At 42.6% G+C, this 27,152-nt stretch overlaps 2 protein-coding genes across 2 annotated transcripts in view; one reads left to right on the top strand and one right to left on the bottom strand.

Annotated features, from left to right (window-relative positions):
- LGALS8 (galectin 8) overlaps window positions 1-27,152 on the top strand; it is an 811,943-nt gene that overhangs the window by 354,244 nt on the left and 430,547 nt on the right. The window lies entirely within an intron of this gene.
- NID1 (nidogen 1) overlaps window positions 1-27,152 on the bottom strand; it is a 101,792-nt gene that overhangs the window by 71,390 nt on the left and 3,250 nt on the right. Inside the window, exon 2 of the mRNA XM_049788090.1 lies at window positions 7,672-7,971. Within this exon, the coding sequence (XP_049644047.1) occupies window positions 7,672-7,971 (300 nt within the window). The remainder of the gene's footprint in view (window positions 1-7,671; window positions 7,972-27,152) is intronic.

Raw genomic sequence — 27,152 nt, 5'->3', positions numbered from 1 at the left:
AGAAATGTTATAATGTACTACAATTTGTGGACTTGAGGGACAAAATAATTGTACATGGGTTCTATTTTACTTTTCTTAATGTTCTTTGGCTGAAAGTTCAAAATTAAGGTATCAGCAAAGGGATTTCTTCTGAGAATTCTGTTTATGGGTGATTGTCCTTCCACTGTAACTTTACCTTGTCCTCTTTCTTTGCATCTTTGTTCTCATAATTAAAAATAAAAATAAAAATTGAACAAAAGAAATAGAATAGAATGAGCAAACAGGATTTGACACATGTAGAAAAAGTTAAGAAAATTCACAAGCAAAAAACAGGAAAAGGATTAAAAAATAAAATAGGGGCCAGAGTGATAGTACAGAAGAGTGGATGTTTGCTTTGCACTCGGCTGACCTTGGAGCAATCCCCAGTATCCCATGTAGTTCTCCAAGCCTGCCAGAAGTGATTCCTATGCACAGAGCCAGGAGTAACCTCTAAGTGCCATCAGGTGTGGCCCAAAAGTCTTTCAAAAAAGAAAAGGAAAGAATCAAGAAAGTGCAAATACTTTCTTATTATGATGCAATTGCTGCAAAGGATGTGTAGAAAAGTAAGAGAGATGAGGATGAAGAGGCCAGAACAGGAAATGAAGTCTAACTGTTAACGTCAAAAGGACATGTGCTGTGGAAATATTAGACTTTTAGTCCCTTAGAACAATACTCAGAAAGACAACAGGCGGTTCCATTACAGTCTTTTCCATAAAGTATTTCCTAAGCTACAATGTGTTTTCTTTGGGAAGGAAAGAGGATTTGATCAAAAGATTGGGAAACTCTCAGCTGGGCTTCACCCATTCACAAAGTCCCAAGAAACTGAGGCAGACAGACTGGCATCAGGAGTCCTCTTTGACTTTGAAAAGCCAATATCAGGGGCCTGAGAGATAGCATGTGGGTAAAGGCATTTGCCTTTCATGCAGAAGGTCATCGGTTCAAATCCCGGCATCCCATATGGTCCCGAGCCTGCCAGGAGCGATTTCTGAGCGTAAAGCCAGGAGTAACCCCTGAGCACTGCCGGGTGTGACCCAAAAACCAAAAAAAAAAGAAAAAAGAAAAGAAAATCCAATATCACCCCAGGTCCGTGTGTCCCAAGAAAAGTGCATGATCACTTTGCTTCACTCTACTTCATTCCGTGGCTGCACATTTCTTTTAGTCAATGAGCCCCACCACAACACACACAACACACACACACACACACCACCCTTGGAAAGGTCACAACAGGGAAGCAATACGATGGGAAAGAACCCAAATAAGCTTAGTGCATGAAGATGGTAGTTATAGAGATAACTAGTATCAGCCACCTATACAGACTCTCTATTATGGACTTTAGAGAGAAAATTTTGAGGACATTCAGGAACTTCAAGAAACCATGGAATAAACAGCCAATAAGACTCTAGAGGATATGAGAGTGTAAATGAGAAAACTTCAAAGAGAAATGACAGAACTGAAAACGTTGGTAGGAAATATGAACATCATTAACAGGTTTCACTCACAGAGTAATAGCTGCTGAGGACAGAATCAGTGAGCTCGAAGATGAGTTGCACAACACCTCCAGATAACACCAGAATATGGAAGAGTCTTAAGCAAACAGAAGATTGGGGGGGGGGGGAGGTTGGGAAGCGGGGATATCATCTAAAAAGCCAAACAGATGACAATAAAACTGGGATAAGATCAACGGAAACAACACAAGAATCATTGGGATCCCAGAGAGCTGGAAGAAAACATCGATTAAAAAACTGGGGCTGGAGAGGTAACATAGCGGCAGGGCATTTGTCTTGCAAGCAGCCAACCCAGGATGGAAGGTGGCTCAAATCCCAGCATCTCTTATGGTCCCCTGAGCCTTCCAGGAGTGATATCTGAGCTTAGAGCCAGGAGTAACTCCTGAGCGCCGCTGAGTGTGACCCAAAAACAAAAACAAAACAAAACAAAAAAAGCAACAGTCAAATGCACCATTGCTGAGAAGTTCTCAGAACAGAAGAGTGCATGAATCCACATCCTGGATGCCCAAACAGTACCAGATAAAAGAGACCCAAATAAAAACACCCCAAGGCACATCATTGTCACAATGATGAAAACCACAGATATAAAACACTGAAAGTAGCAAGATAAAGAAAAAAGAAAAATATATATCGAAAAACATCCTTAAACATCCTTAAGCATTCTTGGAGTCCTCCAAGCCCAAAAACTATGGTAAATGAAATTGAAAAAACTCAAATGAAATGAACCAAGAATACTGCACCCAGCCAAACAGACTCACTATTCAGGTTTTAGGGAAGGATTCACAACTGCATGAATAAACTTACAGATTCAAAACCAACTTTAATAGAAGAACTGAAGCGATACTTCAAGGCAAGATAAACCACCCTAAAACACACCCAACTTCTACAAAAATATGGCACAAAATTCCATGAGAATCATCTCTCTCAATGTCAATGACTAAATGCATCAATTAAGAGAGAATGGCAAATTGATCATAAAATTAAATCCAGCATTTTTGCTGCCTGCAAGAAACACGTTTGAATAATCAGAGCAAATAGACTCAAAAATCAAAGGTTGGAAGACAATTCTTAAAGCAAACAGCTCTCTTAAAAAAAAAGGCTAAGGGGGCCATACTAATATCACACAATATACATTTGAGACTTAAAAAGGTTAGAGGAGACAAACACAGTCAGCAAGTCTACACCCAGCCAGCTCCATGGACTCACTTTGCTCTCAAAAGATATAATGTAAGTCAAGCCATGAGAAATTGTAAGTAAAATGGCCTTTCAGATAAAACCTGCAATGTTGGGAGAAGAGGGCAGGCCAAAGCCAAGCCTATTACACCCGTCATCTACAATCACCACTTCGTCATGTCCTACTTCACTCTTCTAAGACTCTCTGCAGAGACACCAATCTAGACAAAATTCAAAGCATGCTGGTATTTGGACTGTTATCACAAGAATCTTTTTGAGAAGGCTCCCCTGCCTTCTCAAACTTAGAAGACCTGGCAGCTAAAAACACAAAAGCCAAAGTATCGACAACAGTGCTTGGAATTCCTAGATCACATATCCACAACAACTCTGTTTTTATTTAATTACTGCCATCCCGTTGGAACACACCAATTTAGACACCAAGGTGCATTTGAAGTTACCTAATGTTCAGAAACAAATGAACAGAATGATCAACTAGCAACAAGAACTTACTAAACCTGACATTGACTTAATAGCCTCATAATTATCACAATAATTATTATTGTTTCTGTACTCTTTTTTTTCTCTTCTTTTCTTTTTTCTTTTTCCTTCTTTTCTGTTGCCCAACCTTCATTCTTTCTGTGTAACCTTACCTACAAGAAAGACCTGCCCATTTCTGGGCGGGGTCTTGGGTAGGTAACAAAAAGGTTTGGCTTGAGGTGCAAAAGGGGATTTGGCAGGGAGATTCAGCAAGTAAGATGGATGGAGGCAAGGTATAATGCAGAGCAAGCTCAAGAGAGCATACTTAAATAGGTTTAAGATAATAGACCAGGCCGGGAGAGATAGCACAGCGGCGTTTGCCTTGCAAGCAGACAATCCAGGACCAAAGGTGGTTGGTTCGAATCCCGGCGTCCCACATGGTCCCTCCCCCTCCCCCCCCCCCATTCCTGCCAGGAGCTATTTCTGAGCAGACAGCCAGGAGTAACCCCTGAGCACCGCCGGGCGTGCCCCGCCCAAAAAAGAAACTTTCGTTAGGGCCCGGAGAAATAGCACAGTGGTGTTTGCCTTGCAAGCAGCTGATCCAGGACCAAAGGTGGTTGGTTCAAATCCCGGTGTCCCATATGGTCCCCCGTGCCTGCCAGGAACTATTTCTGAGCAGACAGCCAGGAGTAACCCCTGAGCATCGCCGGGTGTGGCCCAAAAACCAAAAAAAAAAGATACTAGGCCACACATATGGTGGCTAGGGCATGAATAAAGCTGATATCTTCTGGAACCTCTCTGTGGATGATTTCCTCACTGCTACCTGAAACTGCGGACCTGCCGGCTTAAGGGGGTTGGAGCCACGTGGCCAGGCTGGAGGAGAAAGACCTCTCATCCCTCCATCACTATCCACCACCATCCAAGCCCATCATAAGGGCTTTAATTCTACACTTTTCTTTTTTAATAATTTCTCTCCCGCTTACCTGGAAACAAGTGTATTATGATCAACTATGTCAACTATTTGATGCATTCTATTTAAATAGAGTAAATTTAAAAAAAAAATATCTAGAAATTGAGCTTCCATATGATCCATCAATGTTGCTCCTATAAATATACCCTAAGGGCCCAAAAACACAATTCAGGGAAGTCCTCTGCATTCCTATGTTCCTTGTAGCAAAATTATGATAGTCAGTCTCTGAAAACAATCCAACTGCCCAAGAACATAGAAGTGAATAAAGAGGGGCTGGTGCGATGGCGCTAGAGGTAAGGTTTCTGCCTTGTCAGTGCTAGCCTAGGAAGGACCGCGGTTCGATTCCCCAGCGTCCCATATGGTCCCCCTAGCCAGGAGTAACCCCTGAGCATCACTGGGTGTGGCCCAAAAACAAAAAACAAAAACAAAAAAAAAGAAGTTAATAAAGAAATAGTGGTACAGCTCACAATGGAATACTACACAGCTCTTAAAAAAAAAGTCCTAAAATTTGCTTATACATGGATGAATATGAAAAATATATGATCAGCACAATAAATCAGAGGAAGACCAATAGACATAGATGACTGCACTTATTGTGGCACATTTTAAAAAAAGATAGTGCAATAATGATATCCAGAGACAATAGAAAGTAGGGCCAGAAGGACCTGTCCATGGTAAGAAGCTTGCCACAAAGTGCAGTTATGGTAGAGAAGAGTTCACTATGACAATGATATCTTGATAGTTGAAAATGATCACTCTGGACATGAACTGGGTGCTAAAAGGATATAAAGTGATATGTATGATCGCCCTTCAGGAACAATACTCAAACCAAAATATCTAAAAGAAAAAGAAAAGGAAGGAAGGAAGGAAGGAAGGAAGGAAGGAAGGAAGGAAGGAAGGAAGGAAGGAAGGAAGGAAGGAAGGAGGGAGGGAGGGAGGGAGGGAGGGAGGGAGGGAGGGAGGGAGGGAGAGAGGGAGGGAGGGAGGGAAGGAAGGAAGGAAGGAAGGGAGGGAGGGAGGGAGGGAGGGAGGGAAGGGAGGGAGGGAGGTAAGGGAGGGAAGGAAGGAAGGGAGGGAGGGAAGGAAGGAAGGAAGGAAGGAAGGAAGGAAGGAAGGAAGGAAGGAAGGAAGGAAGGAAGGAAGGAAGGAAGGAAGGAAGGGAGGGGAGGGAGGGAGGGAAGGAAGGGAGGGAGGGAGGGAGGGAGGGAGGGAGGTAAGGGAGGGAGGGAGGGAGGTAAGGGAGGGAGGTAAGGGAGGGAGGGAAGGAAGGAAGGAAGGAAGGAAGGAAGGAAGGAAGGAAGGAAGGAAGGAAGGAGGGAGGGAGGGAGGGAGGGAGGGAGGGAGGGAGGGAGGGAAGGAAGGAAGGAAGGAAGGAAGGAAGGAAGGAAGGAAGGAAGGAAGGAAGGAAGGAAGGAAGGAAGGAAGGAAGGAAGGAAGAATGGATAAATGCCACAGGGGCAGGCAGGTAAGAGGGCAGCGGGGAGGGTGGGAGGAAAAACTAGGGACAATAGAGATTGCTGGCAGGAAATGTGCAGTGGTGAAGGGTGTTGTACATTTTATGACTAAAACTCAATCATGAACAACTTTGTAATTGTAAAAAAAAAAAGAACCTATATGTATTATGAACAAGCTTGTAAACCAAGGTATTTAAATAAAAAATTTTAAATAAAATGTTTTTTAATCTACTAAAAATATCAAATTGAGTTCTATTCATTGCAGAACTTTGTAAATTGAATTATCAAGAGAAGTTACAATTTGGCATTTCCCAAACTAAGCAGGCTGGGAAGACCTTTTTCTCTAGGACTTTCTTAAAGAACTGTTATTCTCTAGTACTGTTATTCTCTAGTATACACTTCTTGGAGTGTCTCCTATTTCAGAAGTTGTGGAGCCTTCAACTTCAGCCTATTCTGTTCCATAATCTATAAAAATTTACTAGGAGCCAATAATACAGTTTAGGTGGTTCAGCACATGTTGAGCAGACCCTGCTTTCTCTCTTGGGTGCTGCCCAGCCTACTGAGCACTCTCCAGAAGCCCTCCTGGTGATATCTGAGCAGACCAGTCAAGCAATAAACCACTAGGTCTGCATAGCCAGAACAAGTATTGCCAGGAGTGGCCCCAGTTCCCTTGAGCAATTCTGGAGGTGGGTTCTATAAAACAAAATGGAAAAAATAAATAAAACTTTTTTTTAAAGAGGCTTGTTTTAAAGAGTCACTTCAGAGCTAGAGTTTAAAGGGTAAATTCACGTTCAACACCCCTTTATAGTCTTTTACTTTTTTTCTTTTTTCTTCTTTCTCCTTCCTTCCTTCCTTCCTTCCTTCCTTCCTTCCTTCCTTCCTTCCTTCCTTCCTTCCTTCCTTCCTTCCTTCCTTCCTTCCTTCCTTCCTTCCTTCCTTCCTTCCTTCCTTCCTTCCTTCCTTCCTTCCTTCCTTCCTGGCACTACGCTCAAAAATTTCTTCTGGCAAACTCAGGGGACCATATGAGATGCCGGGATTTGAACCATCGTCCTTCTGCATGCAAAGCAAATGCCCCACCACCATGCTATCTCTCCGGGCTCCATCTTTTACTTTCTTTTTAACTTTTAAAAATTTGATGAGGTTCTGTGATTTATAATATTTTTAGTATGATAGTTTCTCATGTATATAATTCTAACATCACATCTATTACCAATCTCCCTGTCTTGTAAGGATCCCAATGTCCCTCCCTTTCAACACCCCAAATCCACCCCACAAACTCAGCTGTGTGGCTCAGTTCTCTCATTGTATTGCCCTTGGACTTTTGCTATTACCTTACTGTGTATCTTTAAGTCCTACACGTGAGAGACATCATCATATACTTTATCCCTTTTCTTCTGACTAACTTCATTCCACATGATATCTTCTAATTCCATCATGCCAGTTCCCAAGAAATAACATGATTTTGTCCTTTCTTAGAGCTGCATAGTATTCCACAGTATACCCTAACTTCTTAATTCACCATCCATATTCAAGGCATTTGGGTTGTTCCCATTATCTTGGCTTGGTGCTATGCGCAGTGATGAACACAGGTCCTACTCTTAATTGTGGGTACACTTTTGTTTGTGAACCACTCACATGAGTAAGTACTTCTCATCTCCCCGGATAAAGTACTGGTCTCATCTTCACTGCTTCATGTGCCTTAGAACCATTTTGTCATTTTAATTTGCACTCCAACTTCTCTCTAAAACTGGAAACTATCACCCTCAAATTCCATCCAAAGTAAGAGTAGCTCGAGGATAGATTCATCAACCTTCTATTCACCCTGTAGCAATTCTCAGGAACTGGCTTTCTTTACATCTAGTCATGACTAAACCAAGATGCGTAAACTCTCACAACATCTTGAAATGTTTTGACATCCAAGTCCCGGTCTTGGAGATTTTTGTTTTGGGTAGACAGTCTTTATATCTGAGGTCTTTATCAAATTCATGCACATAATATACAATGAGGTAGCACAAACCAGAAGAAAAGACCAACCACTTAAAACTAGCTGTACAGGTGCTTAGGTGAGGCTTACCTTGTCTTCCTGGGCAGAGTTCTTGCTAGATCCTTGGTAGGGGGCCACAGATTCCCAAGTAACAACCACCACACTGCTAGGAATAAAGGAGATGTCTGGGAATCCTCTCTGGATGCAGTCGGCTGCCAGCTGAATGACAAAAGGGGACGAGTCTTCTCGATAATAAATCTTCCCAATGCCATCGGTTGTGTCCAAGTCCGCCAGGAAAGGTGCCACAGCACCAAAAGTTGGGGGGAAAAGTCCAGGATGAGTTTCTTCCATTGGGGGTTCACTCATAGCAATGATGCCATTTGTGGTGACCTGGAGAAAAAGCAAGTATAGTTAATGGAGTATAAAAATAACCACTCCCTCAGGGAATGAAGTGCCTACTCCATAATGCTGCCCCTGCCACCTACAGATGCTTTGATCCAAAATTAGAAAACTTAGCATTCTTTTCCAAGGCAGGAGGGTGGGGGAAAACCAAAAACCCTGATTCTGCATATGTCAGGTATAAGTCCTTGGGCAACTTTGAGTCTTAGGTATTCCAGAGGTGTATGGTGGTATGTAGACTATAAAGCATCACTGAGACCTAAGTAATTATTCAGACTTTGTTAAATTAGTCAGAACACTAATCATTGTCACCTGCCAGGACTATGCTAGAAGAACAAAAAATGGGTCATTTGCAATCTCCACAAATGACACTCACAGTCCAAAAGGCCAAGGGGAAGAACAAATAATACAATAGGTAAACGATAAGCATGGGTTAAGAAGTTGTTTAGAGGGTTGAAGTGATAGCACTGTAGTAGGGCATTTGCTTTGCAAACGGCCAACATGGGACAGACCCCGGTTCAATCCCCAACATTCCATATGTTCCCCTGAGCCTGCCAGGATTTCTGAGCACAGAGCCAGGAGTGACTCCTGAGAGCTGCTGGGTGTGGCCCAAAAACAAACAAACAAAAAACAAAAAATATTTAAGTGCACTAAGTTATCATTATTATTTTCAGTAATGGATGTGTCAACATTATATATATATATATATATATATATATATATATATATATATATATATATATAAAATACCAGATATCTTAATATCTAAGTGTTGGAAGAACCCCAGAAGAACAGGAAACATTATTAGCCACATTTTTTATGGTGGGGAAAATGTCAATCAAGAAGAGAACTGAGATTTCTAACCAGGGGACCAATTCTAAAGTTAGCTCTCTGAAAACAGTGGACAACCTTAAAATCAATTCTAACAGTATATAAAATATTGCACCTGGGCCAGAAAAATAGTAGCGCAGGTAGAACACTTGCCTTTCATGTAGCCACCCTGGCTTTGATCCAGGCACCCCATATGATCTCCACATTTGCCAGGAGTGACCCTGAGCACAGAACCAGAAGTAAGCCCTGGGCACCACTGGATGTAGCCCCAATCCCCAGGAGAGAGAGAGAGACAGAGAGAGAGAGAGACAGAGACAGAGACAGAGACAGAGACAGAGACAAAGACAGAGACAGAGAGACAGAGAGAGACAGAGATAGAGAGAGACAGAGACAGAGAGACAGAGACAGAGAGAGACAGAGAGAGAGTGTGAGAGTGTGTGAGAGAGAGAGATGACTGTTCTTAGACAAAAACAGACAAAAAGAATTCTCAGAAAGGGAGTGGGGTGGGAGCTCAAGGGTAGAGGGGCTCCAATAGATCATGGGTAATTTGGTGGCAGATATGATGTGAAATCTAACAGCTGAAGAAGGTGTGAATCCATATTCCTAAAATATACAGTGATTAAAAACTATGCACCTCAAAAATATTTTTGTTATTACTGTTTTCTCCAGCTGAAATCCATATTCCTTGGAAATGGGACAAGGGACAAAGAGCTCCATGCTTGGCGGGTGCCCGTGGGTCTCTTGCAATTCAAGCTATTCCTAACACATGGACCCACTCTCTTTCTTTCTTGTTGGTGCACAACCCTCTGACATAGAGACCCACCCCTGAGCACTTTTGCACTTCAAGGCTCTGCATATAACTAAACAAAGACAAACTCTTGGCATTGGAATACAATAACAATAACCAAACAGTAGTAGGAGGGAAGAAGATCAGACTAGAATAGACTGGAACAGTCAGTGATAGAGGGTCATGGGCATTTTAGTGGTGGTGGGATAAAGTAATTTTATATATTGATACCATAAATTCAACACTGTTGTAACTATACAACAATAGTAACAATAATCATAAAAAAGTGAATGCATTTAAAAAACATCCTTCATCTGTGGGAACTGTTGTGTACATGACAATAAACTTTGCACTGTAAGAAGCTGCTGAGTGGGAAAACATGAAAGCAATAAGGGGCCTCTGCTGTTCATGAGTTGATTAAAAGGCCTGTGGGTTTCCAGGTCACTCATTCCCCTTCCTCCTCCCACAGTCATGCCCTTTGGTCTCGTCATGTCATTCCCAGAGGAGGGGGTGGGTGGGGAAGGAAAGAGGGCGAGGCACCAAAGACCTATCCCTTGCAAAAACATCCCAAGAACTTGGGTGATAAGCTCCACATGGTGAAACCAATTTGGGCACCGAGTGAGAAGGAATGAGAATTTGGGGAATTCAGCATGAACTGAGCTACACTCTCCCTTTCTGCCAAATAACATGGGTTGTTAACTGTTTAGGTGACAAATTTCCTATCATCATCCGGCCTGAGCAACAGTTTCCTGGAGCACACTGACTGCCACAGAGAGGAATTGAGAGAAGGGAGGCAGGGGAGGATCTTTGTCCAGCAGCCCTGTCGCCTCCAGCAGGGCCCAGCAGACAGCCCTACACAGACCCATGTGTGGGAGCGTGGGAGACAGCTCACTTTCTCAAGCCACCAGGAGTTGGCCATTACCAGCTGCATGTGGAAGTGATCCACATGAGGCCACATATGGACAACTACGTTTAAAAAGGCAGTTTTCCAGTAAAATTTAAGTCAGTTTGTTGATTCTGAAAACACTCTTGGAGTGTTCTTTTATTTCTAGTCTGAGCAAGGGAATGTTTCTCTTTTTACAAGAAACACTTTAGGAATGGAGTTTTTAGACAAATATCATAAAGCCATGCATATGCTTTGGACGAAAACCAGAAAGCCATCATTAGCATCAGTATCTGGGATTTATTTGTGGGGAAGGCATGTTGGGCATACCCTGTGACGCTTGAGGCTGACTCCTGGCTCTTTCCTATTTCTAGCAAATTTCAGGTGGTGTTCAAGGGACCATTTGTGGTACTAAGATGTAAACTAGGATGGCTGGCATTTAAAGCAAGTGCCTTACCTACTATACTATCTCTATTTCCCCTCAGGGTCTTGTTTTAGGGCCACCTTTACTGAGCGTTCAACTCCATTATCTGTGCTTATGAAGAAAGATGACATCCATGATAAATGGCAAATAAAGAAGGTCTAGACATTCCATCTAAACAACTTTAAACTTCTCAGTAAATTCCCCTTTTCCTATACATGCTGATGAATATTGTTAATTTGACAGGCAAGATTTGCTTCCATCTCTGGTCCAGTCTCCCAGATAAGTTTCTCTCACTGGCCTTGTTCCTTTCTTCATTTTTTTTTTTGGTGGTTTTTGGGTCACACCCGGCAGTGCTCAGGGGTTATTCCTGGCTCCAGGCTCAGAAATTGCTCCTGGCAAGCACAGGGGACCATATGGGACGCTGGGATTCGAACCGATGACCTCCTGCATGAAAGGCAAAGGCCTTACCTCCATGCTATCTCTCCAGCCCCCCTTTCTTCATTTTCAAAGATGCTGCTGAGTATTTCAGTTGAAGGGCAGGGAGCATAAAGGGAAGAGACTTGAAAACACTTGGGAAGTAAGGTATCCACAAGGCTACCAGCTCCAAAGGGACTACATTTGGGCTCTTTGTGGAGCTCACACAGCCACCAACAGCATCAATACAAACACTGTTCAGCTGTATATGAAAGTCTGCTTGTTTCCTTCTTTCTTCAAACCATGTCCTGCATGTCTGAACTTCCAGGCAGAGGCCATTCTGCCATCAACACTTTCTGTCCCTCTTCCTGCATCTGTAGAACTGTATCCTCCAGGATTCAGCAAATGTGACACTCGTACGGCATCACCCTGTAACAACTGTACCAACTTTCCTTTGTGCGCTCCCATGCTCACTGCCTGAACTCTGATTTTAAAAAAATAAAAAGTTTGAGTTGTAGAAATAGCACAGCAGTAGGGCATTTGCCTTGCACGCAGCCAACTTGGGATGAACCTGGGTTCAATTCCCAGCATCCCATATGGTCCCCAGAACCTGCCAAGAGTGAGTTCTCAGCAGAAAAGACAGGACTAACCCTGAACGCAGTCGGGTGTGATCCAAAAACCAACGCCACCCCCCAAAAAAAAGTTTGATTGAGAGCTTGTGGTTTATACTACTATTAAAAAGAGTTTCTCAAACACATAATTTCAGCACCACACCCATCACCAGTGTACCTGCCTCCCTCTCCCAAAGATCCCAACACACTTCTTTCTTCACACTTACACACCAACTTAGTTGTATGGATCAGTTCTCTTGTTGCCTTTGGCCTTTGGTTGTTTAAGTGTATTTTTAAGTCCCATTTATGAGAGATCATTCTGTATTTATCCCATTTTTTCCTGACTGATTCTAGTTCCATTTATATAGTGGCAAACTGTATGATTTAGTTCTTTCCTAGAACTGCATTTCACAACTTTTTTTTCTGTTTGTTTTTGGATCAAACCCGGCAGCACTCAGGGGTTATTCCTGGCTCTACACTCAGAAATAGCTCCTGGCAGGCTCGAGGGACCATATGGGATGCCGGGACTCAAACCACCATCCTTCTGTACGCAAGGCAAACTCCCTGCCTTCATGTTATTTCTCCGGCCCTATATCACAACTTCTTGATCTATGCATCTGTAGCTGATGGGTCACACTTGGCAGCACTCAGGGGTTACTCCTGACTCTATGCTCAGAAATCGCTCCTGGCAGGCTCAGCGGACCATATGGGATGCCAGCATTCGAACCACCAACCTTCTGCATGAAAGGCCTTACCTCCATACTATCTCTCCGGCCCTATCCTCACTTTTTATTACCACCTCTTCCAGGATTCCTTCCACACACAGACCATATTTTGCAATAATTTTATCTACTTTTCTGCTACTTTTGGCTGCTGTCCCCACAAAGCAATTTGTCCCTCTTGGGCTGGTACTACATGTGCCCTGTAGCTACAGCATATATGAGCAAGTTTGGTATGCTGTCTGGCACATGTTAGTTCTCTTCTAAACCTCCTCCAAGAAACAGGGTGAGATTGAGGGACAGGGAGAGAGCTCATTTACGTAGGTTCATGAGAGACTTCAATTTTATGTGTTACTATGGCTTTTGCTACTTAAGTGTGACATCAATTCGTAAAAGAACTTCTTAAATGAGTTGATAACTTGAAATCAAGCAAACCTCTCTAACTACCAGTTCACAGAAAGTATAGGGGACAAAAGAAGCTGCTAATGATACCATCAGGGCATAAGCCAAACAAACCAGAAAATAGAACATTCAGAAGGATAAAACCAAGTAATTTAACAAAAGAATAAAGAAGTTGAAAGGAACCTGTAAAGTTAAGAAGTCCTGGGGCCAGAAAGATAGGATATTGGGTACAGTGCTTGTCTTGCACTAAACTGACACAGATTCTTTTTTTTTTTTTTTTTTTTGGTGGTTTTTGGGTCACACCCGGTGGTGCTCAGGGATTGCTCCTGGCTCCATGCTCAGAAATTGCTCCTGGCTAGCACGGGGGACCATATGGGACGCCGGGATTCGAACTGATGACCTTCTGCATGAAAGGCAAATGCCTTACCTCCATGCTATCTCTCCGGCCCAACTGACACAGATTCTATCTCTGGTACCATATATGGTGCCCTAAATCCCAGTAGGCACAGAGACAAGTATAATACCTGATAATCACCGGATGTACCCCCATGACCCCTCCTCAAAAAAGCTGCAGTTTAAATTTGTGTATTTATTAGAATTATACTAAGAAGTTGTTAAAAAAAATAACTTAGTTGTGATGATGTTGCTTTAAAATTTTTTCTTAAAGAAATATGAGAGATGGAGCAATTATACATAGGCTAACCCAGGTTTGATCTTAGGCATTTCATATGGTTCCCTGAGTACTATCAGTAATAAATCCTGAATGCAGAGCAAGGAGTAACCTCTGAACATTGCTGGGTATGACACAAAAATGAAAGAAAGACAGAAAGAAGGAAGGAAGGATGACAGAAAAATGAAAGAAAGACAGAAGGAAGGAAGGAAGGGAGGGAGGGAGGGAGGGAGGGAGGGAGGGAAGGAAGGAAGGAAGGAAGGAAGGAAGGAAGGAAGGAAGGAAGGAAGGAAGGAAGGAAGGAAGGAAGGAAGGAAGGAAGGAAGGAAGGAAGGAAGGAAGGAAGGAAGAATCCAAGGCCCACGATAACTCAGTAGTCCAGTAACTGCCCTCCCTGAAACTGCCCTGAAGCATGAAGATGAGCATATGATCCCAGAAAAATGCTACTGAGGATGAATGTGCCACCAAAGTGGCATACATCTCCTACATCTCCTATACAGCACAACAAATGTATGTTGTCATGACGACAAAGGGAAAGGAGTGATAAAAAAAGAATCATGCTTTTAAAGAGCCATTCTGAAACACTTGCAATGAATCAAATAGCCAGAACCCTGACTCTAAGGGCTGGACCAACCACATGTCTTCCATGCTCAGTGTTTGGAGTTTGGTTCCCAGTACCCTAAGACAGTCCCCCAAGTTTCTCTATATAGCTTTGGTGGACCTCAGTACCATCAAACCACAGTTATAGCACAACTATCAGCACTGGTCCCCATGTTCACAAGAGCTACTGAGAAGGCACCCCAAAATCCAGTTTATGTTGTGGGGATATTAAAAATAGATAGGAGCATAATAAAATGCGACAAACCATAAATTAATACATGCTGAAATAAAATAATTAATGGAAGTGCATCAGAATATTCTGATTAGTGTGAAATTTTTCATAACCCAAAAGTTTGTTGGTTTTTTTAATGTGGAAAATAAATGTGATACCAAAATATAGGCAGAGAAAGGGAGATGGCATTTTCAACTCCACCCGCACTTGAGGAGGCAGGCCTGCGTTCCTGGTGGGAATTCATCCCTTCCTCAGTTCTGCTCCCTCTACTCTTGAACCATCCTACACCCCCCTCCCCAATTCAGCTTAACTGTTCTAGAGTATTTACAGCACTGGGACACTAGGCTCTGTCAATGAACAGGAGGTGCTGACAAAAGTAGTCAGTGATTAAAATTAATCCCAGTGGACTACAGAGCCTGGAGACACTCAGTGTGGTCTGTGTTAGAAAAAAATCAATTATTGAACATGAGTATTAAATTGCTGTCACTGGTATTAATTTCTGTTCATCACTTTTGTGCTAATTTAGAAAAAATTACATGGATTTGAGGACCACATGTTGGTAAATAGAAGATTGAGCTAGTATTACAGGGTGGAGGAAACACTTTTAAATCGCTTATATTTTGCCAAGCACTATGATATTTCACCAACTCGACACTGAATCTGTGGCCCTTCTCTGCCTGCACAACAATGACAATGACTCTTGTCACTGGCAAAGTCCCTTTGCTCTTCATGAAACCATCTACTGCTCCCAAGCGGGGCTTACTATTGTCTGCCTGTACTACACTCTATGCAGTTAGCAGCTGGAAGCCTAAATTATGCCCTCCTGCCAGTGGCACAAGCATATTCTTTGCTCTAAATCACACCACAAAACCCTTGTGGACTGAAGAGACTCCTGAGAAATCTTATTTAAACTCTGGGTAGCTTGAAAAAAAAAAAAAAAAGAAAAAGAAAAAATATCATGGGGACGGAGAGATAGCATGGAGGCAGAGCATTTGCCTTACATGCAGAAGGAAGGTGATTCGAATCCCGGTATCCCATATGGTCCCCTGAGTCTGCAAGGAGTGATTTCTGAGTGCAGAGTCAGGAATAACCCTTGAGCGCTACCAGGTGTGGCCCAAAAACCAAAAGAAAATAAAAAGAAAAGAAATAATATCATGTTTTGTCTTTTTATTTTTTATATTGGAGACAGGAGGTTTTATTGATGCTGATGGGGGTAGGATAGGCCCCCAGTAGCCTTGGGGGTGAAGTAGAGACTATATAAGCTGATGCATAAGGCCTGGGCACATATCATGTCTTGTCTTTAAGGTCACTCAAACCAACCAAATATTGTCCAGCTGAGATTCTTAGTGGAATAAGCTATACATCACTTCTTGATTTAAAATATAGCTACTTTCAGCACAGTGATGTATGGAAATATTACCGTGAAATCTTGCTTACAGCAGGAGAAAGAGAAGTTCCTTTAGCAAAGTTAAATTTTGCTCAGTGTTAAGCACAGCTTAAGGTCCCCTAAGAGAATATGTCTATCTATTCATACACACCCCCAACACAGCCTTTGTTTGAAGAAGCAAACATGTCTATTATATTACAAAACACCCCAGGGTAAAAATGTCAAAGACCATGTGACTAACAGCTGGAGCCACTTATGCAGGATTGTTTCAACCCAACAGACATCTAAGGAGAAGAGGGAGAGAGCCACTAAGTCATAATGAGGGAGTGCTCCCCACCTTAAAAGGCCTTTCCTCTGGCTCAAGTTTCATTTTAAAGGAACCCAGAGATGACTTGATTCAGAGGAAAGATTCTAAAAGCAGATATTTAATAATGTAAAATTGCACATTACATTCCTCTTATCCAAAGGCACAAGAAATGTAACCACCACCATCCTTTCAGGCTTCAAAAGCCTAACAGCCCCCCAAGAGAGAAGGCAGCCTGTGTGGGGGTGCAGGGGTAGCCGGGTGAGGAAAACATTTCTTAAAACAGATGTGGGGCAGAATTCTTGAGGTAGGCACAAATGAGAAACAAACAGGGTCATTTAAAAAAAAAACACAAACAGTTGATGAGAAGACAATAAAATTGTATGAAATTGCAAAAGCAAAACTCCAAGTGTGGGAAGAAGCAGGAACTTAAGGTAAAATAATTAGGTATAAAGTGTGGGAAAGGCAACAAAGTGCTTACTGAGACTCCTTGGAGACCCTTTACTAAAACTGCATTTAAAAGAAAATGAACACAACCATCCGTCTTTTTAAATATCAGAGTCAGCAAATGATGGAAGCAAGATGGGAAGCCCTTGGAGTTTTATGACCTATGCTCTCTCTGTTTCATCTGGTTTAAAGGAGTTGGGAGCAAACTGCAACGCTCATGGGATGGCTTCATAGATAGGGATTGGGCTGCTAGAAAAAGTTAAAGAACTGAAGTACTGGGGCCAAAGCGATATAGCACAGAAGGTAGGGCATTTGCCTTGCACGCAATTGATCCAGGCAGATCCCCAGCATCCTATATGGAACTCCAACAGTGACTTCTGAATGCAGAGCCAGGAGAACCCTGAGCAACACTGAGTGTGGCCCCAAAACAAAACAAACAAAAAACAAACAACAACAACAAAAAGAATCCTTAAGTACCTAAGAAAAAATAGACTTTATGTCCTGGAAGTTACTGAATCTAGGACCTGATCAAGGTGAATGGTAACCAATTTCAGTCTAGACAACTTAGTTGAGAACTGGAACCAATTGTAACTGCAAAAATCCAGTTCAGCCTCCATTCCACAGCAGCTTGCATGGGACAAGAAGGGTGTCAGTTTTCAGAAAGGGCTCATTGAGGGGCCAGAGAAATAGCACTGTGATAGAGCATTTGCCCTGCATACTGTCGACCCAGGATGGACCCGCGTTCAAGCCCCAGCACCCATATGGTCCCCTGAGCCCCAGAAACCATACCCACATCCCACAGTCAATGTCATGTAAATTCATGGGTCCAGCTCCACTGGAGCTGAATTCCTGAAGTACGTGACCACATATGCAGCCATGCAACTTCTTGAACTGATACCCCAGTTAAAAAAAGAAATAAGGACAGGAGAGATAGCACAGCGGTGTTTGCCTTGCAAGCAGCCGATCCAGGACCTAACATGGTTGGTTTGAATCCCAGCATCCCATATAGTCCTCCGTGCCTGCCAGGAGCTATTTCTGAGCAGATAGCCAGGAGTAACCCCTGGGCGCCGCCGGGTGTGCCCAAAAACCAAAGAAAAAAATACCCACACCAAAAAAAAGGGGGGAGCTCATTGAAGATGTATGGGTACCAAGGTGGTTAATCAATTTCATTGTGGCTTCATCATCTGACATCTGCAGATTCAAATTTTCAAGTGTATGTTTATGACCCTAAAGATTCCTGTCTAAGGGTTCTGCTATTTTTCTTGAACAAGCCTTTTTTTTTGGGGGGGGGGCACACCTGGTGACACTCAGAGGTTACTCCTGGTTATGTGCTCAGAAATCGCTCCTGGGGCTGGAGATATAGCACAGCGGTAGGGCTTTGCCTTGCACGCAGCCAATCGAGGACGAACAGTGGTTCGAATCTCGGCATCCCATATGGTCCCCCGAGCCAGCCAGGAGCGATTTCTGAGAGCAGAGCCAGGAGTGACCCCTACATGCCACTGGGTGTGACCCCCCCCAAATGAAATCGCTCCTAGCTTGAGGGGACCATATGGGATGCCAAGGGATCGAACCATGGTCCATCCTGGGTCAGCCGTGTGCAAGGCAAACGCCCTACCACTATGCCATAGCTCCAGCCCCTTGAACTAGCCTTTTATGGTAAGACAAGATAAGGTAAAATAGATCATTTTATTTCCATCTTCAACAGTCCCTGCTCAAAGAATTGTGCTAGTTTTAATTTTGAGTTTAGCTCTTATTAATTCTATTTAGGCTATTTTCAATGCTTTATAATTTATAAAACATTTTTTAAAAACTCCAATTATCTCATCAAACCTGATAAAATAAGCAACAATGTGATCTCATTTTTTATTTGAGAGCACATACATGTGTGTTCATACTCTGGGGTCTTTGTTGAGTGGGGGAGGTGAGCAGCTTCTCCCAGCAGCCACACCCACATTCACAGCAACTGCCATGTCAACTCACTGGCCAACTAATAGTCTCATACTATCTTTGAAAGAGATGTAAGCCAAGCCACTAAAATTCATGTGTACACTGGTCTTGTGGCTGAAAAGTCTAGGGAACCCTAGCACAGGGCATGGGTCAAGTCCCAGACCTGCTAAAGCCCTGACAGCTTGCACCTATACCCCATACAGTCACTGGCACACCAATGGTTCAATTTCACTGCTTCACCACTAATCTCTGCAGAGAAACCTAACCCACAAAAGCTCCAAGTATGCCAGTTTTGAACTGAAAATTCTGGGTATTTCAGAATTTTTCAGTCGGGGTAGGAACCCTCCATACTTTTGAAAGCCCCCAAAACCATAGCTACATCCCACAGTCAATGTAATGTAAACTCATGGGTCCAGCTCCACCAATCCTAGAATTCCTGAAGTGTGTGACCACATATGCAGCCATGCAACTTGAACTGACACCTCAGTCAAAACACATCAAATTAGAGGTAAAAGTAGCATAGAAGCTACCTAAGGTCAATAAACAAAAATGACAACAGAATGCACAAGAACAACTTACTAAATCTTCAGACAAGGGACCAGAGATATAGCATGGAGGTAAGGCGTTTGCCTTTCATGCAGAAGGATGGTGGTTCAAATTCCGACATCCCATATGGTCCCCTGAGCCTGCCAGGAGTGATTTCTGAGCATAGAGCCAGGAGTAACCCCTGAGTGCTCCCGGATGTGACCCCAAAACCAAAATAAATAAATAAATAAAACCTTCAGACAAGATCTCTAATTATAGAAGACTGACTTTGATAACCATAACTGAGCAGAACTTTTCCTGGGACCATAAAGAAAGACCTTGGGGTTTGACAACTAACATGCCCAAAGACTGTAGTTGGTCTCATGACATTAAGCATCAAGGGTAGAGACAGCCTGTATCTCTCAGGCCAAGTTCCTTTCAATTTCCCCCAATGTTTACTGTGCTTATGCAAACAAACTTGCCACATCTGTTCCCTTTTCCTATGTTCTTCTTTTAATTTGATTTACATTTAGAGATTCTAGATAGGGATTTCCGACATTTTTTTTACAGAACCATAGAACATGAATCATCTTGTTCTGTCTCATATCTCTATGTCTTCCATCAAATTGAGACAAGAAAAAAAAAGTGGATGGGACTCGGGGCCAAGAGGTCTCAGGAGCATTGATGGAAAGAAAAAAGGGTCAAACCTAAATACCCAAACCAAAGTCAATGACAATAGAATCAAAAGACCCAAACTATAACAAGTTATATACAACAGGGACCTGTTACATTAGCAGTCCAGGGGACTAAGGGTGGAGGTATGGGGTGCATGCTGGGAACTATGGAGGAGTGAGGTCAACACTTGCTGTGGGAATGGCCCTAATTCACTATCGCTATATACCTGAAATACAACTGTGAAGGACTTGTAATTAACATTGGTCTCAATAAAAATTTAAAATAAATAAAATAAGATAGAAAAATATATAAAGATATAATAATCGGGGCCGGGCGGTGGCGCTAGAGGTAAGGTGCCTGCCTTGCCAGCGCTAGCCTAGGACGGACCGTGGTTCGATCCCCGGTGTCCCATATGGTCCCCCAAGCCAGGAGCGACTTCTGAGCGCATAGCCAGGAGTAACCCCTGAGCGTCACCGGGTGTGGCCCAAAAACCAAAAAAAAAAAAAAAAAAAAGATATAATAATCACTGTAAATGTAAACACTTGAGAAATGTTCCAGTATTAATAGTTAATTGGGTTGATTCAAAGACCAATGTCAATTTTTTCAGGTATTCCAAAGATATCACTGATGTAAATAAAGTTTATAAGGATCAAGGAAGCATCAGTGTCCTTAGACCATGTAGATTTAATTCTATCACAAAGCTATATGAAAAAGGTTGTTAGTTCTTCCCTAATAAAAAGCAAACTGCAAAAACATCAAGAATGTTTATGCAAGCTATAGATTCCGTAAGTATACTAACTGTTACTTCAGATTTATAATCAAATGGTATTTTATCATGTTTATAAAATATCCATGAAGGTAACCTGAGGATTATATGTATTGCTATATTATTATATTACATGCACTATATTATATGTTACATGTATTAATTATTACCTACATTATATATTAATATGTATTAATACATATATTATATGTAAGGATTATGTGTATTCATATATATATTAATAATTCTTTGAGACTGGAGCGGTGGGGCAAGTGGTAAGGTGTTTGCCTTGCACACGCTAACCTAGGACAGACCGAGGTTCGATCCCCCGAAGTCCCATATGGTTCCCCAAGCCAGAAGCGATTTCTGAGTGCATAGCCAGGAGTAAACCCTGAGCGTCACTGGTGTGGCCCAAAAGCAATAATAATAATAATTTCGTTGAACAATGATTAATGCATAGTCAGCATTCAACTTTTTCCTACTACTGAAAATTTGCCTTAATATTGTAAGTCTGTATTTCATTAGGCAACAGAAAATGTTTTTTTTCATACTTGTGAACAAAATAATAAAATTCATATTAGTTTCTTTTAAAAAATTGGTGGAAGGGGCCAAAGCAATAGCACAGCGGTAAGGCATTTGCCTTGCACCCAGTCAACATAGGGCGGATCCCAGATGGAATCCCGGCATCCCATAGGTTCCCTGAGCCTGACAGGAACGTCTTCTGAGTGCAGAGCCAGGAGTAACCCCTGAGCACCGCCAAGTGTGACAACCCCCCAAAAAAGCTTGCTTGCTTGCTGCTACCAGGGAGAAAATACAAGAATAATTTCTAGAAGAGTAACAACCAACATCCCCATGTCCAAGTGTTTTATAATAAGACATGCATAGCTTCATTCATGAATGATCTTTGTTTTATAATGGTTAATCTGCTCACAATAAAAATACAAATAACACATTTAAAATCAAGCAGAGCATGAGAATAAGCTTTTCTCCAATGAAAGCCAACAAATGTCTATTAAGCTTATAAAAGACACATAGCAGGGGCCGGGCGGTGGCGCTGGAGGTAAGGTGCCTGCCTTGCCTGCGCTAGCCTAGGACGGACCGCGGTTCGATCCCCCGGCGTCCCATATGGTCCCCCAAGAAGCCAGGAGCAACTTCTGAGCGCATAGCCAGAAGTAACCCCTGAGCGTCACAGGGTGTGGCCCAAAAACCAAAAAAAAAAAAAAAAAAAGACACACAGCATTATTGGCCATCAGGGAAATACAAATGAAAAACACAACCAATCAGAAATCACTTCACACACACAAGTTTGGCCAAGGTAAAAAAAAAAAATGTGGTCATAGACATGTTGGCAAGGATGCAGAAAAATTGGGTTCCTCCTTCACTGCTGATAGAAATGTAAAATGAAAGACAGTTTAATAGTTTCTCAAAATGTTTAACACACTGGTAGCACATGCAGAAATTCCACTCTTAGGTGTGACTTTCTATGAAAATTGAAGCTGAAGTCACAAGAAATTTGCAGGGCACTTTCACAGTTGCTTTACTCCTAACAGCCAAAACCAACCTGAGAAACAACCTGAATGGTCATTAACTAGTGAACAAACAAAAAAAGGAATATCATTCAGCTATGAAAGAATAAAGTACTAAAACTCACTACAACATGGAGAGACCATGAACATGGTATTCTAAATGAAAGAAACCAGCACAAAAGGTCACATTTTATCTGATTTCATTTAGGAGAATCCGTAGAGAAAGAAAGTATTGCCAGGTAGAGATTTGCAGGAGCAGAGGTGGGGGGGGGGGGAATAAGTGTTCATGGAAATGGGGTTTTGTTTAAAGGGATTTCAAAATATCCCCGCCTTAGATAGTGGGGGTGGTTGCATAGCTTTTGTAAATATTAAAAAGCACTGAACGGCACACTTTAAAGGGGTGAGTTTCATGGTATGTCAACTTTATTTCAATAAAGTTGTTATTTAAAAAGTCAAGAACAGGGGCCGGGCGGTGGCGCTGGAGGTAAGGTGCCTGCCTTACCTGCGCTAGCCTAGGAGACGGACCGCGGTTCGATCCCCCGGCGTCCCATATGGTCCCCCAAGCCAGGAGCAACTTCTGAGCGCATAGCCAGGAGTAACCCCTGAGCGTTACCGGGTGTGGCCCAAAAAAACCAAAAAAAAAAAAAAAAAAAAAAAAAAAGTCAAGAACAGGGGCAAAAGAAATAGCAGTGGTAGGGCATTTGCCTTGCATGCAGCTGATACAGGACAGACAGTGGTTTGAATCTCGGAATCCCAGATGGTCCCCCGTGCCTGCCACGAGCGATTTCCGAGCACAGAGCCAAGCACAGAGCCAGGAGTAATCCTTGAGTAATGCCAAGTGTGACTCAAAAACAAACAAACGTCAAGAATAGGGGTTGGAGCAATAGCATTTGCCTTACACATGGTTGACCTGGGTTTGATCCTTCACATCCTATGTGGTCCCCTGAACCTACAGGAAGTAATTTCTGAGTACAAAGCCCAGAGAAACCCCTAACCACCACTGGGTGTGGTCAAAGGCCAAAAAAAAAAAAAGTCAAAAACAAGTATAAAAGAAGGGAAATCAATTATATACATGCTTATTCATATATACTGAAGACTCTCTCAGCTTTCTCAGCAAGAAGCTAAGGAAGCCAGAGTCCTGATTGTTCTGGAGAAAGAACTATAGACGGAGGCCAGGATCAGAAGAAAACTTCACTTTTCATTGTTTTATCAAATTTCATTAACCATTGGCTTTGTATTACTATTTCCAAAACTAACTAGAAAACAAAATTTTACATACCTATGTAAAGAAATTATTTTTAACTGGAATATCTTCAAAGTTGCCAGTTTCCGGAAAATGGAGCTAGAGTAACAAGATAACCTACATAACAAAAAATCAGTTCATGACTTTGAAATAAGTCCATGTATCTAAGAGTGGAGGGTAGCATTCCGAATAAAAAGAAACCAAGGAGGTGTGATCAATGTAATGGTCAATTCTTTGGATCTTGGTCTGAGTAAGTTTTGCTATAAGGGAATTTTAATATGAACCAGGCATAGATTGATCACAGCAAATTACCACTGACTGTGTGTGTGTGTGTGTGTGTATGTGTGTGTGTGTGTGTGACCACAGTATGCTGGTTCAGTAGGGAAATGCTCTTTGGTTTTTAAAATGTGTACTAAAACAGGTCATCTAAATGAAATCATGTCATAAAGACTGTAATTTATTTTGGATATATTATCATAGGGATGTTGAAACAAATATGGAAAAAAGGGCCTGGAGAGATAGCACAGTGGCGTTTGCCTTGCAAGCAGCCGATCCAGGACCAAAGGTGGTTGGTTCGAATCCCGGTGTCCCATATGGTCTCCTCCCCCGCCCCCATGCCTGCCAGGAGCTATTTCTGAGCAGACAGCCAGGAGTAACCCCTGAGCACCGCCAGGCGTGCCCCCCCCCCAAAAAAAAAAAAAACTTACGTTCGGGCCCAGAGAGATAGCACAGCGGTGTTTGCCTTGCAAGCAGCCGATCCAGGACCTAAGGTGGTTGGTTCGAATCCCGGTATCCCATATGGTCCCCAGTGCCTGCCAGGAGCTACTTCTGAGCAGCCAGCCAGGAGTAACCCCTGAGCATCACCGGGTGTGGCACAAAAACCAAAATATATATATATGGAAAATGTTGTTACTTGTAAGGAAAGTATCTCCAGGCATTCCTGAAACTATTGTGAAACTATTTTCCCCTTTTTGAGTGTATTTGAAAACACTGATGGTTACTTGTTTTTGTTTTTGCTTTTTTTTTTTTCAATTTTTAATCACCTGAAGGCTAAGTAGTTTTAAAAAAACACCTGTCCATTGGGGCTGGAGTAATAGAGCAACGGGTCGGGCACTGGGTCAGGCATTTGCCTTGAATACGGCCCATCCAAGTTTGATCCCCAGCATCTCAAATGGTCACCCAAATTTGTCAGGGGTCATTTCTGTGACCAGAACCAGGAGTAACCCCTGAGCACCACCAGATGTGGCCCAAAACCAAGACACTTGCTCATTGACGACTAAGAACTTTCCCCACAAATGAGGTAGTGTTGAATAGTAACATGAAATGGTAAATGGTGACAAGGCAGGTGAGAGAAGTCATTCAGTAAGTGACATCAGTCAGTGATGAATAGTGCCATACAATAGTGAGAAGCAACACACAGTGTGAGTGGTGTCGTGTAGTGGTGAATAGTAACATGCAGTGGCAAGTGGTGACATTCAATGTAAGTAGTGTCACTCGGGGTAAGTCATGCCATCCAAGGTGAGTGGAGTTATGTATGAGTGTTCTCATACAGTGGGGGGTAGAGAACTGCTCTATGTTCTATGAGTGGCTAAATATAGTGAGGATGTCAGGCATTGATGACTAATGATATTCTGTGAGTAGTGACATGCAGTGTGAGGAATGACACAACACACAGTATGTGGTGAAAGAAAAGGTGACTGGTACATAGTCATGAGCTTAAGACAATGGTTCTCAAATAGTGGGGTGTGCCCCTCAGGGGGGGCTCGAGGCTCCGTAAAGGAGGGTACGTTTGACCTCAGCAAATACTGTCATAACAAGCTAAGCCCCGTGTTTATGTATGTCTCTGTATGTCTCTGGAGCTGAGAGTTGCTGTGTCCTGCTTCAAACTCCGCTTCGAAAAGCTATGCATTGCAAAATGTGCTCATTGTAACCATGAATCCAGACATCACCTCTGATTAAAAAATCAGCTCAAATTATTTTATATATTTTTGTTTTGCAGGTTTAAGTTTTTTTAATAAAGATACTATTTACAGTCGTGCGGAGGGGAGCACAAAAATGTTTTCTTCTTCCTAGGGGGGCATGACAGAAAATAATTGGGAAGCACTGGCTTAAGAGAACAGGGACCCTGTGCGTGATGTCATTCATGATTCCACTTCTACACACCTAATCCACAATCTGCACAAGACCTCTTGAAATACTATTAAATGAAAAACTGAAGGAGGAAAAGTACTTGATCTAACTAAAACTACAGAATCAGCAGCCAGAAGATCCAGTTTCAAGGTCAAACTCTGACCATCACTGGCTGAATGAACTTTTAAAAGTTCCTTTAACGTGGGACCGGAGAGATAGCATGGAGGTAAGGTGTTTGCCTTTCATGCAGAAGGATGGTGATTCAAATCCCGGCATCCCATATGGTCCCCTGTGCCTGCCAGGGGCGATTTCTGAGCATAGAGCCAGGAGTAACCCCTGAGCACCAAATGAGTGTGGTCCGAAAAACAAACAAAAAACAAACAAACAAACAAAAACCCAACTGTGAAGGACTTTGTAAATCACAATGGTTTCAATAAAATAAAATCCTTTGGCTTTGCATGTCAGTTTTCTTCTCTGTAACATGGGACTTATCCCATGTCCTGCTGAACAAGTCTGTTCATGTCTCACATGTGCAAATCTCCTTGTGCCAAACACCAAAGTCATCTGGAACACACAGCCTTTGTCGACCATCTGTGTCTCTCATATGGACCCTAGAACAGGATTCCCCCCTCGAAATTCTTCTCATCTTTCTTCTCTGTACCCAAAATGTCCTCTACCAGAACAAGGAATTCTGTAGTATTCAGTAGTAGGATCCTGAATTGGATCCTATCCCCAACACCTGATGACCTCACAGTATAATACTAGGTGTCTCCTTCAAATGTCTTTTACCCAGGAGTCAGCATAATTTTTATTTTACTTTGGGCAGCAGCCAGGGCTTCCTCCTGACTCTGGGCTCAGGGGTCATTACTGCCAGGGCTCAGGTGACCACACCTGAGTTGAACCTGGGTAGGCCACATGCAAGGTACATGCCCCACTGGACAATCTCTCCAGCAATATTTTAAAAATCGTTTTAGATTTGGGCCAGAGCAATAGCACAGCAGTAGGGCATTTGTCTTGCACACATCCAACCCTGGATGGACCCCAATTTGATTCTGGGCATCCCATATGGTCCTCTGGGCCTGCCAGGAGCAATTTCTGAGTGCAGAGTAACCCCTGAGTGCTCACGGTGTTAACCCCAAAACAAAAATAAATCTTTTTAGATTTGACTGCTACTAAGAAATATTTTCAAGCATCACAAAAATGAATACAATGAATACCACACACTCATCAACCAGCTTCTATGATTGGGCATGTTCTATTTATTCCTTTCACACTACAATTTTTGGGGGGGGGTCATACCCGACATCGCTCAGGAGTTACTCCTGGCTCTGCGCTCAGAATGTGGCTCAATGCAGGCACAGGAGACCACATGGAATGCTGGGATTAGAACCACCATCCATCCTGGATTGGCTGTGTGCAAAGCAAACGCCCTACCCCTGCACTATCTCTCCAGCCCACATTATAACTTTTTAAACTGCTTTAAATGAAAGTGATTGGATTCACCATTGCTACTCCCAGTCAAGGGTCTCAAACTCAATTTACCTGGGGGCCACAGGAGGCAAAGTCAGGGTGATCCTTGAGTGCAAAGTCAGTAGTAAGCCTTGAACATTGGGGGATGTGACCCAAACAACTAAAACAAAACAAAACAA

This window comes from Suncus etruscus, chromosome 15 (genome assembly GCF_024139225.1).
Source record: "Suncus etruscus isolate mSunEtr1 chromosome 15, mSunEtr1.pri.cur, whole genome shotgun sequence".
Taxonomy (NCBI): domain Eukaryota; kingdom Metazoa; phylum Chordata; class Mammalia; order Eulipotyphla; family Soricidae; genus Suncus; species Suncus etruscus.
Note: the sequence above shows the minus strand (reverse complement) of the source record. Positions and strands in the feature narration are given on the sequence as shown.